The sequence below is a fragment of the Cololabis saira genome, chromosome 20 (genome assembly GCF_033807715.1).
Source record: "Cololabis saira isolate AMF1-May2022 chromosome 20, fColSai1.1, whole genome shotgun sequence".
NCBI lineage: Eukaryota > Metazoa > Chordata > Actinopteri > Beloniformes > Belonidae > Cololabis > Cololabis saira.
The window spans coordinates 34,630,037-34,644,554 of NC_084606.1; the positions used below are offsets into that span (position 1 = coordinate 34,630,037).

General features: G+C 36.8%; 2 protein-coding genes across 4 annotated transcripts in view; one reads left to right on the top strand and one right to left on the bottom strand.

Moving 5' to 3' along the window:
- Positions 1 to 271: 271 nt before the first annotated feature.
- On the bottom strand, positions 272 to 4,035 carry cnpy4 (canopy FGF signaling regulator 4). The gene is made up of 6 exons (XM_061709558.1): positions 3,870 to 4,035; positions 3,585 to 3,711; positions 2,882 to 2,978; positions 2,552 to 2,674; positions 2,177 to 2,294; positions 272 to 673 (listed from the first exon to the last, which is right to left on the bottom strand). The coding sequence occupies exons 1-6, from the start codon at positions 3,952 to 3,954 to the stop codon at positions 549 to 551; spliced, it is 675 nt and encodes a 224-aa protein (XP_061565542.1). The 5' UTR covers positions 3,955 to 4,035; the 3' UTR covers positions 272 to 548.
- Positions 4,036 to 5,840: 1,805 nt separating this feature from the next.
- LOC133420003 (calpain-5-like) overlaps positions 5,841 to 14,518 on the top strand; it is a 32,478-nt gene continuing 23,800 nt past the window's right edge. The window contains exons 1-3 of one of the 3 annotated variants that reach the window (XM_061709544.1): positions 5,841 to 6,035; positions 6,118 to 6,177; positions 7,105 to 7,401. The gene's annotated coding sequence lies outside the window, so the exon portion shown is untranslated. The remainder of the gene's footprint in view (positions 6,036 to 6,117; positions 6,178 to 7,104; positions 7,402 to 14,518) is intronic. The other 2 variants (XM_061709541.1, XM_061709543.1) reach the window with 2 other exon arrangements.

A 14,518-nucleotide genomic window follows, 5' to 3' on the forward strand; every position in this document is an offset into this window, starting at 1 on the left:
AAGTGAAAATTTACTTGAAACAGGTGAAAATTGTCAAATAAGTTATTTTTCTGGTGATGACTCTAAATGTTGAAATAGCAGTAAAACCACATTCATTGATGAAATGACATAAGGGATGGAAAGGGGGGATGGTAGTTTTACAGGGGGATGATTTGGACCGTTTTTATTTCAGGGGGGATGCCATTCCCCGTCATCCCCCCTCATCCCCCCTCAACTCCAGTACTGGAAATACTCCCAATTCTGAACAGACAACAGTCTTGTTAAAAATTAGTTTATTTGACATAAAAACTGTACATGCTTGTGTAGTAAAAAATGCTGGTATGTATCAGATAACACTGATATAAGGAGACGTATTAGAAAAGTCACAGGACAAAATTTTGCAAAAATCTAAGTAAAAATGCACACGATGTAGATGTCATTTTTAAAGTAGCTTTTTCAGCGATAGATAAACAATGATTAGGTTCAGAGGACTCGGCTGAAAACGTGTTCAAATGCATCATTATGACTTCTGAGGCGTCTTCTGCGCTTCCTCCATTTGAAAGTGAGCTTCAAAGTTCTCCAGCATCATGTGTCCTTCCCTCCTCCTCCTCGTTGGCTTCCTGCTCCTCTGGACTCGTCTCCTCAGTCGCTGCTTTGATCCCCAGGTCTCCTTTCCACTCCTCCTTTAGACATTCTGCAGGATGGAGAAGAAAAAAAAACACACCCGGAAGTTCAAAGCCTCAGTTTGTTCTTTGAGGAATGTCCAGATTTTAATGACTGTGTAAAAAGTTTTTTTTTTTTTTTTACATTACTAGAAGTTGCTCTCTTGAACTTCTGTTAAAGTTTACATGGTAAATAGTTTTCTTATGTGATCCAGTTATTTTAACATGGGGAAAGTGACTCCTTTGTGTAGCTGGAAGTAATTTCTGGAACACAAGGACACATGTTTCTCACCTTACTAACTAATTATTTTAGTTTTTTTACTCATTTAGGCTGATTGTGCATTAAAGATTAAAAAAAAAAAAACATTGTGCACTTTTTATTCAACAGTGCTGAAACACGGGCAAATACACATATGAATGAATTCTTTATTTTCGGTCTTGTACACGTTTTTTACGAAACAAAATGAAAAAGTAAAATAAACATTGCTTTTGCCGAAAAAGGTGTAGGCTGAAGCCGTAGCTTATAGTGCCTACTAGGAATGGGTGATATTTTACCGTTCACGATTTACCGTCAAAAAAAATTCCCCACGGTAAGAATTTATCATCTCGCGGTAAAAACAATAAATTCCCGTTGATGATGTTTTTGTGTAAAACTGATTTATGGATCTGCGTTAAATCCACGCACAACGTACGTGAAGGAAGGAAGGAAGGAAGGGAGGGAGGGAGGAAGGAAGGAGCCTGAAAGAAAGAAAGAAAGAAAGAAAGAAAGAAAGAAAGAAAGAAAGAAAGAAATGAGCCTGAAAGAAAGAAAGAAAGAAAGATAAATTCCCATTGATGACGTTTAGTAGTATTTAGTATCTTTTAGAGCAGTGTTTTGGGGGCTCCAAAGACTGAATGTGGTGATAGATTTATAGTTAAAAAGGTGGAGTTGAATTTTTTTATTTTTTTTTTAAATCGTCATTTTTATCGTTATCGGGATAAATGCCAGAAATTATTGTGATACATTTTTTAGTCCATACCGCCCATCCCTAGTGCCTACCCTTTTTATCATGTGATCAGCTTAAATATGAGACATTAGCATTACTCCGTGGAATCAATCAATGCATAAAGAAGACAAAAATAAATAAGACAAAATATAAAATTGAGGTTTCACATTCTAGAATGTTTTTGATAATATATTTTATAGTTTGGTGTTTTATATTTATTTACAATATTTTCTTTAAAACATTTTCTTAAACTTGAAGATAGAACTGCACATTTTTAGGTCGTTATCACAACTATTCCATATTTCTCTTGCCTTAATTGATGTCCATCTCTTTTTAATATTAGTTCTTGCTGTCGTCGTCTCAAACATGAATTTCCCCCTCAGGTCATAGCGGGTTTCTTTTATTTGGAACAATTCCTAAATGTAGTTTGGAAGCAGTTTCTGCTGGGCTTTAAAGGCAAATAAAACAGTTTTCTGCAGCTTTTATTGCTATTGATTGAAGCATCAGCGATAGTAGGCTGCTCTTTCATGTCAGTGTAACTTTCGTTACCTTGGTCTGATGTCTCGAGGACGTGGTTTCCACAGAGGAACTTCTCAAGATTCTGGTCCTGATGATGGAAGTACCAGTCCTCCACCACCTCCTCGTACTCCTCCAGCATCGTCTCACACTGAGTGCACAACACGAAACCTCTGAACGGTCTGAGACGTCGGCATTTATAGATACAGACATTTACATCTTATATAGCGGTCTGTTTCTAGATGTGTTTGGTTTTTTTTTTTATTGCAGCTGCTGTATCATGTTTCACAAATGTGACTAAAAAGATGAATCAGTGCTGCTGCTTATGTCTCAGTCTGTTTAACGTTTGTGATGTTTTTACCAGAACATTAAAAATGGGTCAAAATTAAAAAAAGTGAACTTTCATACCTGCTTTTTCATGGTTGTCACCTCCACAGAGGGTTCGTCCCACAGCTCATACGGCAGGCCCAGGTCCACCTTAACTCCTTTGTGGACCAGATTCCTCAGTGTGGTCATGGTCTGGCTGGAGCCCTGCAGTCACACACGTGCAATTAAAAGACAAAAAATTGAAAATGAGATGCTTTCACTCATGAATTTACCCTTTAGCACTGAACTTTTGACCACTGGGAGCTGATTACTGTTTAATATCAGATTGAATGAGTGGTGACTTAATAAAAATCTGCTAAAACCAAGCTGTGAGTTAGGAAGACAGTGTAACGTGATCAGCAGACGGCTCACCTTGGCGTACCTGAGGCTGCCAGGTCTCTCAGCGTGGACGCTGTACTGCAGGATGCGCTCACATATGTTGTCCACCGCCTCAGTCAGACGAGTTTCCCTGAATTCAGACACGCAGGTTTACAGGACTGTCTCAGAAAATTAGAATATTGTGATTTTCTGTAATTCAATTACAAAAACAAAACTGTCATACATTCTGGATTCATTACAAATCAACTGAAATATTACAAGCCTTTTATTATTTTAATATTGCTGATCATGGCTTACAGCTTAAGAAAACTCAAATATCCTATCTCAAAAAATTTGAATATTCTGGGAATCTTAATCTTAAACTGTAAACCATAATCAGCAATATTAAAATAATAAAAGGCTTGCAATATTTCAGTTGATTTGTAATGAATCCAGAATGTATGACTTTTTTTTTTTTTTTTTTTTTTTAAATTGCATTACAGAAAATAAAGAACTTTATCATAATATTCTAATTTTCTGAGACAGTCCTGTATGTGCTGGCGTCTCACACAAGTTAAAATCAGAGCTGCAGACTGTTAAAAGCTGGAGATCATCCAGGTTTTCACCCCACAGAGCTCAGTTTAGTGGATTTTTTTTCTCCTTTTTTAATAAAGCCAGCTCAGCCACAAGCCATAAAGTTAATCAGTACATGTGGCAGTGAAATGTGGCCAGCCTTGTGCAGCCTGCTTGAACTTACGAGGTGTTGTATTTGATCTTCCTCCTCCTCCTGCCTGTGTCCAACACTTCTCCCAGCTCCAGCACTTCTCTGGAGCGACCACTTTTCTCCAGAGCATCCTGCAGCTCCACCGTCAAAAACTTACACACTGGGGCAAAAAAAAAAAAGAAAAATACAAACTTTGAAACGAGTTTTCATTTATTTGACAGGTTTAAAGTCGGACACAGAGGATACAGATGGTGCACACACATTACTAAACAAATACCACATAGCTCTGATGGTAATACATGTTTGTTCTCGTTTTACCTTCACATTTATTCGGCAGTCTTTCATCTTCATTCGCCGTAACAAACCCGTAGACACAAAGCAACGAGAAAATAAAAACGTTCATTGGTCTGGTTTGCTTTAAAATCAGCTCTAAATCTGAGTCACATCAGCATCAGCCACATCTGCACAACTCATTTGCAGCTACGCATGCGCGTCGTGTCCCGGCAGCGCGACTAATCGACGGTCGATGTCTCGATCTCAGGGAAGAGCATCGATCCCAGAAAAGCTCTTAAACCCTTATTAACAAAGTAAACGCGTTTAAATCCAAAGTTTTATTAAAGTCACATGCAGCCACGTGTTTCTGGCGGAAACAAGCTTTAAAAAGCTAGTTAAACATTTGTTTTTCTTGTAAAGAGGCAGTTCAGCTCCAGAGTCTAAAAACATAACGGAAAAATGATTAATTAAAACTATGGTAATACAATAAATAAGATATAAAGGTACAGTATTCTTATTTCAGTTGTATTTTAGGTGACTGCAAGTATATAACAGATTAATTATGAGGAAAAATATTAATTCAAGAGATAAGAATAATTAAACATAATATATAAATTATTTATGTATTATTTTTGAAGACGTTACTGAAACGATAACCATTGAAATTATTATTATTATTATTATTATTATTATTAGTATTAGTATTAGTTGTAGTAGTATTAGTAGTAGTTATAGTAATAGTATTATTATTATCAGTAGTGGTATGATTATTATTAGTATCATCATCATTATTATTATTATTATCGTTATAACTGTATTTGTATATATTCATTTATTTTTGTATATAGACATGTATATAAATGTGTGTGTATGTGTATGCTTATATATATGTATATGTATGTGAATATGTACAGGACTGTCTCAGAAAATTAGAATATTGTGATAAAGTCCTTTATTTTCTGTAATGCAAAAATGTCATACATTCTGGATTCATTAAAAATCAACTGAAATATTGCAAGCCTTTTATTATTTTAATATTGCTGATCATGGCTTACAGTTTAAGAAAACTCAAATATCCTATCTCAAAAAATTTGAATATTCTGGGAATCTTAATCTTAAACTGTAAACCATAATCAGCAATATTAAAATAATAAAAGGCTTGCAATATTTCAGTCGATTTGTAATGAATCCAGAATGTATGACATTTTTGTTTTTTTAATTGCATTACAGAAAATAAAGAACTTCATCACAATATTCTAATTTTCTGAGACAGTCCTGTATGGATGGGTGTGTATGTGTGTACATAAATGCAAATACAAACTGTAAGTGTTTGTATGGATGTGTATGTAGGAGGGGGTATATATGCATATTTGTGTATTTGTGTACATAACTGTGAATTGTGATAAAGTACATAACACCAAATAAGATAATATCACAACAAATGACAAAGGACTATTATGCATAGTCTAAAAGATATCCACACATGGATTTGTGTGTGTGTGTGTGTGTGTGTGTGTGTGTGTGTGTGTGTGTGTGTGTGTGTATATGTGTGTGTGTGTGTGTGTGTGTGTGTGTGTGTGTGTGTGTGTGTGTGTGTGTGTGTGTGTGTGTGTGTGTGTGTGTGTGTGTTAAAATGCATATACATGCTTAGGGTTTTACCAAACTTGGTAGATGTTCCTGTCTAGAATAAAAGGAATGATCTAATAAAAGCACGTGAGCTTGGATGTGCTGAAGCCATTTGATCCAAATGTATTTATATTTTTCTTTATCAAGAGGCTGTGAGTGTTCTTTAAATCATTTTTACTGTGTTATTTGAGATGCCCACAGCCGGTGTAGTCTAAAATTAAAAACAGAGAATAGCCTAATTTTAGCTTTATTCTGCTTTGGTGAGCGGTGTGTTTTTGCTGCTCATGAGAGCTTGAGCTGGTGAGAGCGGTGGGCGAGCAGCCTGATCCAGCAGTGAAGCAGTTAAAATAGAAGGTGCTCGCCTCTCCGTTTCTCAGGTGTCAGGGGCAGCACGTTCGACAGCCACGGATCCTCCACAAGTCTGTGAGGAAGAAGAGGAAGAGAGGAGGGAAGGGAAGAGAAGCCAGGAATGAGAGGATGAGGCTGTGTTGAAATGAAGACAGAGAGGAAAAGAAACAAGAAGAAGTGACAAGAAGAGGGGGAAAGACTGCACCGTCACCAAACAACAGAGCAGAAATGATAGCTGTAAGTGATGCACACACATAGAAACACATTTGAAAAGCATTTTCTGTGTGTTTGACTAAAAATGTGAACAATTTTCACACAGGTTTTTAAAGGTTAACATGTCTGAAACTCCAAAGAAAGTGCAGGACAAATTAATTTTCAGGTATGAATGTGTTATGTCCCTCTTTGTGGTGTCTATTGTCTGAGCTGAAGGAGATACAATTACACAGACATCGACCCTAGAAGCTGTTACATAAACACACACTCAAATGCAGAGGTGGGTAGAGTAGCCAAAAATTGTACTCAAGTAAAAGTACTGTTACTTCAGAATAATATGACTCAAGTACAAGTAAAAAGTAGTCATCCAAATAATTACTTGAGTAAAAGTAAAAAAGTACTTGGTGAAAAAACTACTCAAGTACTGAGTAACTGTTGAGTAACGTCTGATTTATTTTTTTAACACAACCATTCAAACAGACAAAAGTACAAAATAATCATCTTCAGGTAAATTAAATCAATAAAATAATACAATTAATTAAAATTAATAAAAAACAAAAAATAGCTTAAATTCAAATAATCTTAAAGTAAATTCAAGTACTTTAATAAATAATAAAATAAATAAAATAATAACAGAATAGTAATTAAGCAAAAAATGTCCTGTTTTAAATTTTCTTTTTTAACCAGGCAGAACTAGAACAAGCCCATGAACTCAAAGAAACTCTGTGTGTGTTTGAGTCTGTGTAAATGTGACAAAACATGCAAAAACAAACATTTTTCCCAAAGAATCACTCAGTGATGTCATGAGATTGACGCGTACGTGGATAAAAGGGATAAAAGAAAAGTAACAGCTCAACGTAGCCTAATGTAGCGGAGTAAGAGGAACAGTTTCTTCTTCACAAATCTACTCAAGTAAAAGTAAAAAGTATAGTGATTCAAAACTAATCCTAAAAGTACAACATTTCCCAAAACTTACTCAAGTAAATGTAACGGAGTAAATGTAACTCATTACTACCCAGCTCTGCTCAAATGATACAGAGTGAGAAAAGCTGCTGTAAGCTGCACTAATCTTTATTTCCTCTTCCACATCCAGGTCCAGGTAGAGAACAACACAGAGTTAAGTACCAGGTGGAGATGCCCCAAACGCTCCTGACAGATCCAGAGGAAAGACGAGGACCGAGTCGTTGTGGAAGCAGCCAGTCGGCCTTCAAGACCTGACCCCGGTTCAGAGGAGAACGAGATGGATATGTGCAGCCGGCTTTGTTTGTCACAGACCGTGAGTGGACGGCTCTGAAAAGGATCTTCACAAGGACTAACAGATGCTGAATTTACTGCTGGAGCTAAACACAAAGCCTCAACCGAAGAAAGGCAGTGGATAAACTTCTAAAAGGTGAAAAAACAGATATTCATCCAATATGAAGAAGCTGTTATACAGGACTGTCTCAGAAAATTAGAATATTGTGATAAAGTCCTTTATTTTCTGTAATGCAATTTAAAAAAAACAAAAATGTCATACATTCTGGATTCATTACAAATCAACTGAAATATTGCAAGCCTTTTATTATTTTAATATTGCTGATTATGGTTTACAGTTTAAGATTAAGATCCCAGAATATTCCCAGAATATTCTATTTTTTTGAGATAGGATATTTGAGTTTTCTTAAGCTGTAAACCATGATCAGCAATATTAAAATAATAAAAGGCTTGCAATATTTCAGTTGATTTGTAATGAATCCAGAATGTATGACATTTTTGCATTACAGAAAATAAAGGACTTTATCACAATATTCTAATTTTATGAGACAGTCCTGTATTTATAAGATAATCCCTGTAAAAATGCCCTGCTTGTTTTGGTCACTTGACATTTAACACAATGGTCTGTCATGATCTGATTCACTTCTTAGAAAGTAACACGGCTCAAAATTGGATACTGGACTTGTTTGTTTTCGCTTCATCAGTGCGTTAACGGCGTAGCTAATGCGTTAATGTTTATTTGGAGTTGTAGGTGTCTGGTTTTACGCTTATTGGGAAGAACATGCAGACACATGAGCTCATTCTCGTAACTGTTTATGAACCAGAGCTCCTGACGCTTAATCACATCCTCCTCCTGTTACAAAACATGTCACATACGGCCGTGCAGCATTTATAGTTATTTCTGGCGATATGAAAAATTAATAAGATCATTTACATGATGGTATGGATGCCTTATTAGCGTGACATAGTTTCTAGTTTTTAACCGCTACGTGCACAGATGAATGAACAGTCAATGAAGAGTTTAGATTCAAAGAAACTGTTAAACGAGATCAGGGGTCGGCAACCCAACATGTTTTAGAGCCGTATATATACCAAAAACACAAAAAACAAATATGTCTGGAGCCGCAAAAAATGAAAAGTCTTGTATCAGCCTTAGAATGAAGACAACAGATTTTTTTTTCATGATGCACTTCGAGAAAAAAGTCGAAATGTTGAGAAAAAAGTAAAAATGTTGAGAAAAAAGTCGAAATGTTGAGAAAAAAGTAAAAATGTTGAGGAAAAAAGTCGAAATGTCAAGGAAAAAGTCAAAATTACGAGAAAAAAGTCGAAATTTCGAGAAAAAAGTTGAAATGTCGAGATTAAAAAGGAAAGGAAAAAGGAAGAAAAAAAGAGAAAAAGAGAAAAAAAGGAAAAAAAGAAGAAAAAAAGGAAGAAAAAAATCTCGAGAAAAATGTCGAGAAAAAAGTCAAAATGTTGAGAAAAAAGTTGAAATGTTGAGGAAAAAAGTCAAAATGTCGAGGAAAAAGTGAAAATTTTGAGAAAAAAGTCGAAATGTTGAGAAAAAAGTCAAAATGTCGAGAAAAAAGTCGAAATGTTGAGAAAAAAGTCAAAATGTCGAGAAAAAAGTCGAAATGTTGAGAAAAAAGTCTGAACTAGAGCAATAGACAAAGCAAACCCCTTGTTGTTATTGTTGTTTTCTTTATGCCCTTAAAGTGTCTAAAACACTTCACTTAAGTTTTGCATGTTAAAGTTAGCAAAAGTCAAACTTTATATTTTTATCCTGCCAAATCAGATGGTGACTTGTTTTTTTTTTTTTTAGTTTGGACTGGTGTAAATGCAAAAAGGGCTTCAAAGTAAGAATATCTGACATACATTCATTTAAAATGTAAGAGAGCATTTGAGTATATTTCTTTTTGATGGCCATTATAAGTAGTTCTTAACCCCATAATGCTGAGTCAGACGGGCCAAAGTCCTTTTTATTTAAAGTGAAAGTGAAAGTTGTCACAGCTGGTTGCTGTTTTATCCAGGAACTTTTCTGTCACAATTACCAAAACCCAAATAAATCATCATCATCATCATAAATATGTGAGTGAAGCAAAAAAATCAATAATGAATGAAAAAGAAACTGAAAGGGAGGAAGTGAGAATTTCTTTCTAAAACCTTTGAGACCACGTTTGATGATCAGATGACTTTCTGGAACCTTCCTCCCAAACTCTGTGAAATGAAATAAAAGTGCTTAACATTGTGACTGAAAAATAAGCATAATAAAAACAAAAATATAAACTGGGAGACAAATGCACACTGACATACAATATAGTTAATTAAAATGAAATAATGATAAAAGAATTAAGGCTAAAAAATAATCAGTCCACAACAATAAAATATAATAACAATAAAAACATTACAAGAAATAGATAAATAAATAAAACAAATAGGCTACCTCTAAAAAATGTTAAACAGAATAAAACTATAAAATGTAATGCTACATAAAAGCCACACCAAAGAGATGAGTTTTTAGTCTACAGTACGTTTAAAAATGTCCACATTTCCGAAATGTGGACATTCTCACATCTCTGAAATATACTCCGGTACAAGCCCATGTAGAACTTTATAAACTAATAAAATAACTTTAAAATCAACACGAAATCTAACAGGTAGCCAGTGTACGGATTTTAAAATGAGCCTAATGTGTTTTCTCCTCCTGGTCTGAGTCAGAACTGGCGCTGCAGCGTTTTGAACCAGTTGCAGCTGATTGATGGTTTTCTTGGGTCGACCAGTAAGAAGAGCGTTACAGTCGTCTATCCTGCTAGTTATGAAGGCATTAGTGCATTAGTCTCTCCGTGTTGCTCAGAGAGAGAAACGGCCTCACCTTAGAAATATTTTTTAAAAGATAAAATGCTGTTTTTGTGACGCAGCGTACATTTGAAATTAAAATCTGAGTCAAATATGACTCCTAGATTTCTTGCCTCTTTGCTCGGGTTTACTCCATATATAATTTCTGGCATGGGTTTAGTGTTTGTTCACGAGGTCGTGCTTCAAACTGACATCATAGTATTTGCTCACGGCCTCTTATGTTGAATGAGGTCTTTGACACTAATGGAAGTTCAATCATTGATGAATATAAAGAAATCCTAATTACAGTAGGCCTCCTTTGCTATCATGTAGACCAGAGGTCGGCAACCCACGGCTTTAGAGCCGCATGCGGCTCTTTAGCGCCGCCCTAGTGGCTCCTGGAGCTTTTACAAAAATGTTTGACCTTTTTTTTCCTTTTTTTTCTTCTTTTTTTTTTAACTTTTTTTAACTTTTTTTAAATTTTTTTCCTTTTTTTCTCTGTTTTTCTCTTTTTCTTATTTTTTCTTCTTTTTTTCTCTTTTTTTCTTCCCTTTTCCTTTCCTTTTTAATCTCGACATTTCAACTTTTTTCTCGACATCTTGACTTTTTTCATGAAATTTTGACTATTTCCTCGACATTTTGACTTTTTTCTCGACATTTTGACTTTTTCTCAAAATTGTACTTCAACATTAATCTCGACATTTCAACTTTTTTTCTTCGAAATTTCGACTTTTTTTCTCGACATTTCGATTTTTTTCTCGACATTTCAACTTTTTCCTCGAAGTGCATAATGAAAAAAAAATCTTCCCCCAGTTATAACTAATATAGAAACATGCAGCATGTGTTGCCTTCCTTCTAAGGCTGATACAAGACTTTTCATTTTTTTGCGGCTCCAGACATACCGGTATTTGTTTTTTGTGTTTTTGGTCCAATACGGCTCTAAAACATTTTGGGTTGCCGACCCCTGATGTAGACCAATTATAAAATACATTCAAAATAATTGTATACAAAATCCAAAAATGATGTATAATAAAGGAAAGTTGATGCAAATATCATCCTGCCGCTTGTGTGGCTCTCTGAGCGAATCTGAGACACGGAAAAAACAAAACCTCACCGATTATCAGTCACACTGACCTGTGCGGTATCTGCAAGCAGCAGCATCAGTGTGTGGCACAACACACACACACACACACACACACACACACACACACACACACACACACACACACACACACACACACAACAGAACAGCTTTGCAGACAAGCATCAGTTTCAGTCACATACGCACACAGGATACTGACTCGGGGAATCCAGTGGGTCATATCACTGATGACTGAAACCGTACCATTACCTTTTACACACACACACGGACAGCACGTCTATAAAACTTCTATAAAACGTCTATAAAACTTCACACGACCACATTATGCAGACAAAACGAGATTCAGTTTCTATATGTGTAGTGGTTCCTCAAAAAATCAATCGTCCTATGCAAATTGGTTCAAGTTTTCCCACTCAAACAAACACGCACACTGACAGGACCCAGTCTATAAAACTTCACATGACCACATTAAACTATCTTCAGTTTCTATATGGTTCCTAAATATTAGGTTTAAGATGAAGAAAACAATATGATTTTGAATATAAACTTTTACTATTTGGAGCTTGATTTTTAAGTTATTATGTTGCCAAGTCCTTATTCCATAACAATATTGACTATGTTTACATGCAGTCGGAATATTCCGTTTACATGGTAATTAATCATCCGGGATATCTGGATCAAACCAGCGACGCACGGAGAACATCATGACGCAATTCCTGTCATTTCCGCTTCTTCTTCCTGTATCCAAATTCAAAACAAATACTGCTTCGCGCAACTTTTTGCTCACCTTCTTGTAAATCTCGCTTTTTCCGGTACTTTCTACCGTCTACAAATGCCAAAATGTTCATATCCTTCATTACATTTATGAAGTGATTAGTCTCCTCCTCACTCCAAAAGTGTGGCGTGGTCTTGCGTTTCTCCGTGTTTATAAGAACTTCCTGGACTCAAAAGACCAGGATTCCTTGTGAACAGAGCATGTGCAGAAAACAAATTCCTGTTCCGTTTGATGGGGATATTCCGTTTGGCGTTTACATGACCCAATATTCGGGTTTTAAAAGGAGTAACCCAGGGGTCATATTGGGGTTTTTAAAAACTGGAATATGAGCAAATTCGGGTTATTCAAAGGGGTTATTGGTGTTTACATGGCCGTGCAAATTCTGGTTATTGCCAATATTTGGGTTTTAAAAGGGTTATTGACTGCATGTAAACGCAGTCAGTGACATTTCAGAAGGTTACATGGTCATGAAACTACTTAACTTTAACACGGACCTGTCAAACGTCAGTGACCATTTGTGACAATTAACTTTACAGTTGTAGATGATCATGCATCAGGATCTCAATGCTGTCTGAACATTTACAGAATAATTGAAAGCCACTGTATATATCAACACCACTTGTGACCGCATGGGTTCATAGAGACCTGCTGTGTTAACAAAAGAGCCGCTGACATAAGACGAGGTTATAATGTTGCAGGAATCCAGAGGCTGGAACTGTAACAGGGCTGACCTCCTCCCTGGTGCTGTTTAACCACTGTTACCCGTTTTCCACCAAACCGGTTCCAAGGCTGGTTCTTGGCCAGTGTTGGTGCTGGTTCACAACTCGTTCAACTTGCGAACCAGCTGAGAACCGGTTTGTTTTTTCATAGCTCGGGGAGCCACGTTGTTACGTCACTGCAAACGTCAGTTACGTCGCTGCATTTGCACTGGCGTGAAAATTGAAGCAACAACAATGTATTTGCTCTAATACGGACTTGGTATGCGTAGCACCTCCGTGGATCATGTCGCTAAAAGACAAGTTGTCTCGTCCTCAGGGCACTACTGCTTTACTGCGTCCAGATTAATTTGTTGCTTATTTGAAAATTTCGCCATCTCCAAGTCTTGCTGTTGCCGTTGGTCTTAATAACTCCTCCTCCTACGCTTACGTAAGCGGTTCTTTCCTCTAGACCAGCAAAGAGTTGGTGCTACCACGGAACCGTTTTTTTCTGGCCTGGAGAACCCAGCCCAGAACCAGCTGTCAGGGCTGGTGTGGTGAGGACCCAGATGCAGGAGAGCGAGGCAGGAGTTCGCAACAAAAAGGGTTTATTAATTCCAACAAAAAGGCAAGAACCAAAAACCAAAAGCGCTGCTTGGCAGGTTTAAAAAACACACAGGAACAGGGATCAAAAAACTGGAGCAAAAACAGGCAGGACACATGGAGGAAAACAGTACGGAACCACAGGGAGCAAGGGAATGACAAGACCAGATATACACAGGGGATAACGATAACGTAGGGGTGGGTATTGGGAAGGACCTCACGATACGATACGCATCACGATACTTGAGCCACGTTACGATACAAATTGCGATATCCCGATTATGCGATATATCCCGATATATCGCAATATTCTACATAGTTCACCGAAAAATTTAAAAATGCATTACACATCTTAAAATCCAAGTTGTATATATGTACATCAGATGATAGTGATAATGCATTGGACAGACTGAGTCAAAACAATGTAATTCAAACTTTCCATTTTAATTATGCAACATATTTGCATGAAAAAACACACTGAAACACAATGAAAAGTGCAGTGTGTGCATTATTCTTAGATACAAAATACTCAAAATAAAATGCAGTGTCTCACCCACACTGAAATCACAAAATAAAGTGCAGCTAGGCGTGGGCAAAAATATTGATACGGCAATATATTGCGATACATACATTGAATATCGATATCGTATCGGGAGACTATGTATCGGGATATATTGCCGTATCAATATTTTTGCCCACCCCTAATAACGAGACACAGGTGCAGACAATCAGGGCAGATGGGACACAGGCGGGGCAAAACAGAAACTCAAAGACTGGGGGGAAGTGTCAAACCCTGACACCAGCCCTGGAACCGGTTTGGTGGAAAAGGGCTATCCGTCTCCATTTACAGTGAGAGCCACTAACTTTGCTATCCACCACTCAACAGCGCCTGGTGGCAATAGGATACCACGTTTTCTGCTTCCCAAGTGTCAATAAATAACAGAAAACAGAAAAGGAGGGAAAACAAGAGGAAAATAAAGCTGGAATGATGAGATCAACATTGAAGGAGCTGAGATGACGACATGGTTGCTGGGTTTCTGATTGCTGTTTGCAAACGCTGCAGTGGTGGCGATAAATGAGAAGAGGACATCCAGAGACATGATCAGCCTCATCTAATGCCCCTTGTATCATCACCACGGAGTCAACACATCCCCACGGGGACTTGTTTCCGCTCTGTAGGAGTTGACATCTTGCTGCAGGGCCGTTCCTGATAATGGAGACACGTATTTATTTTATATATATATAT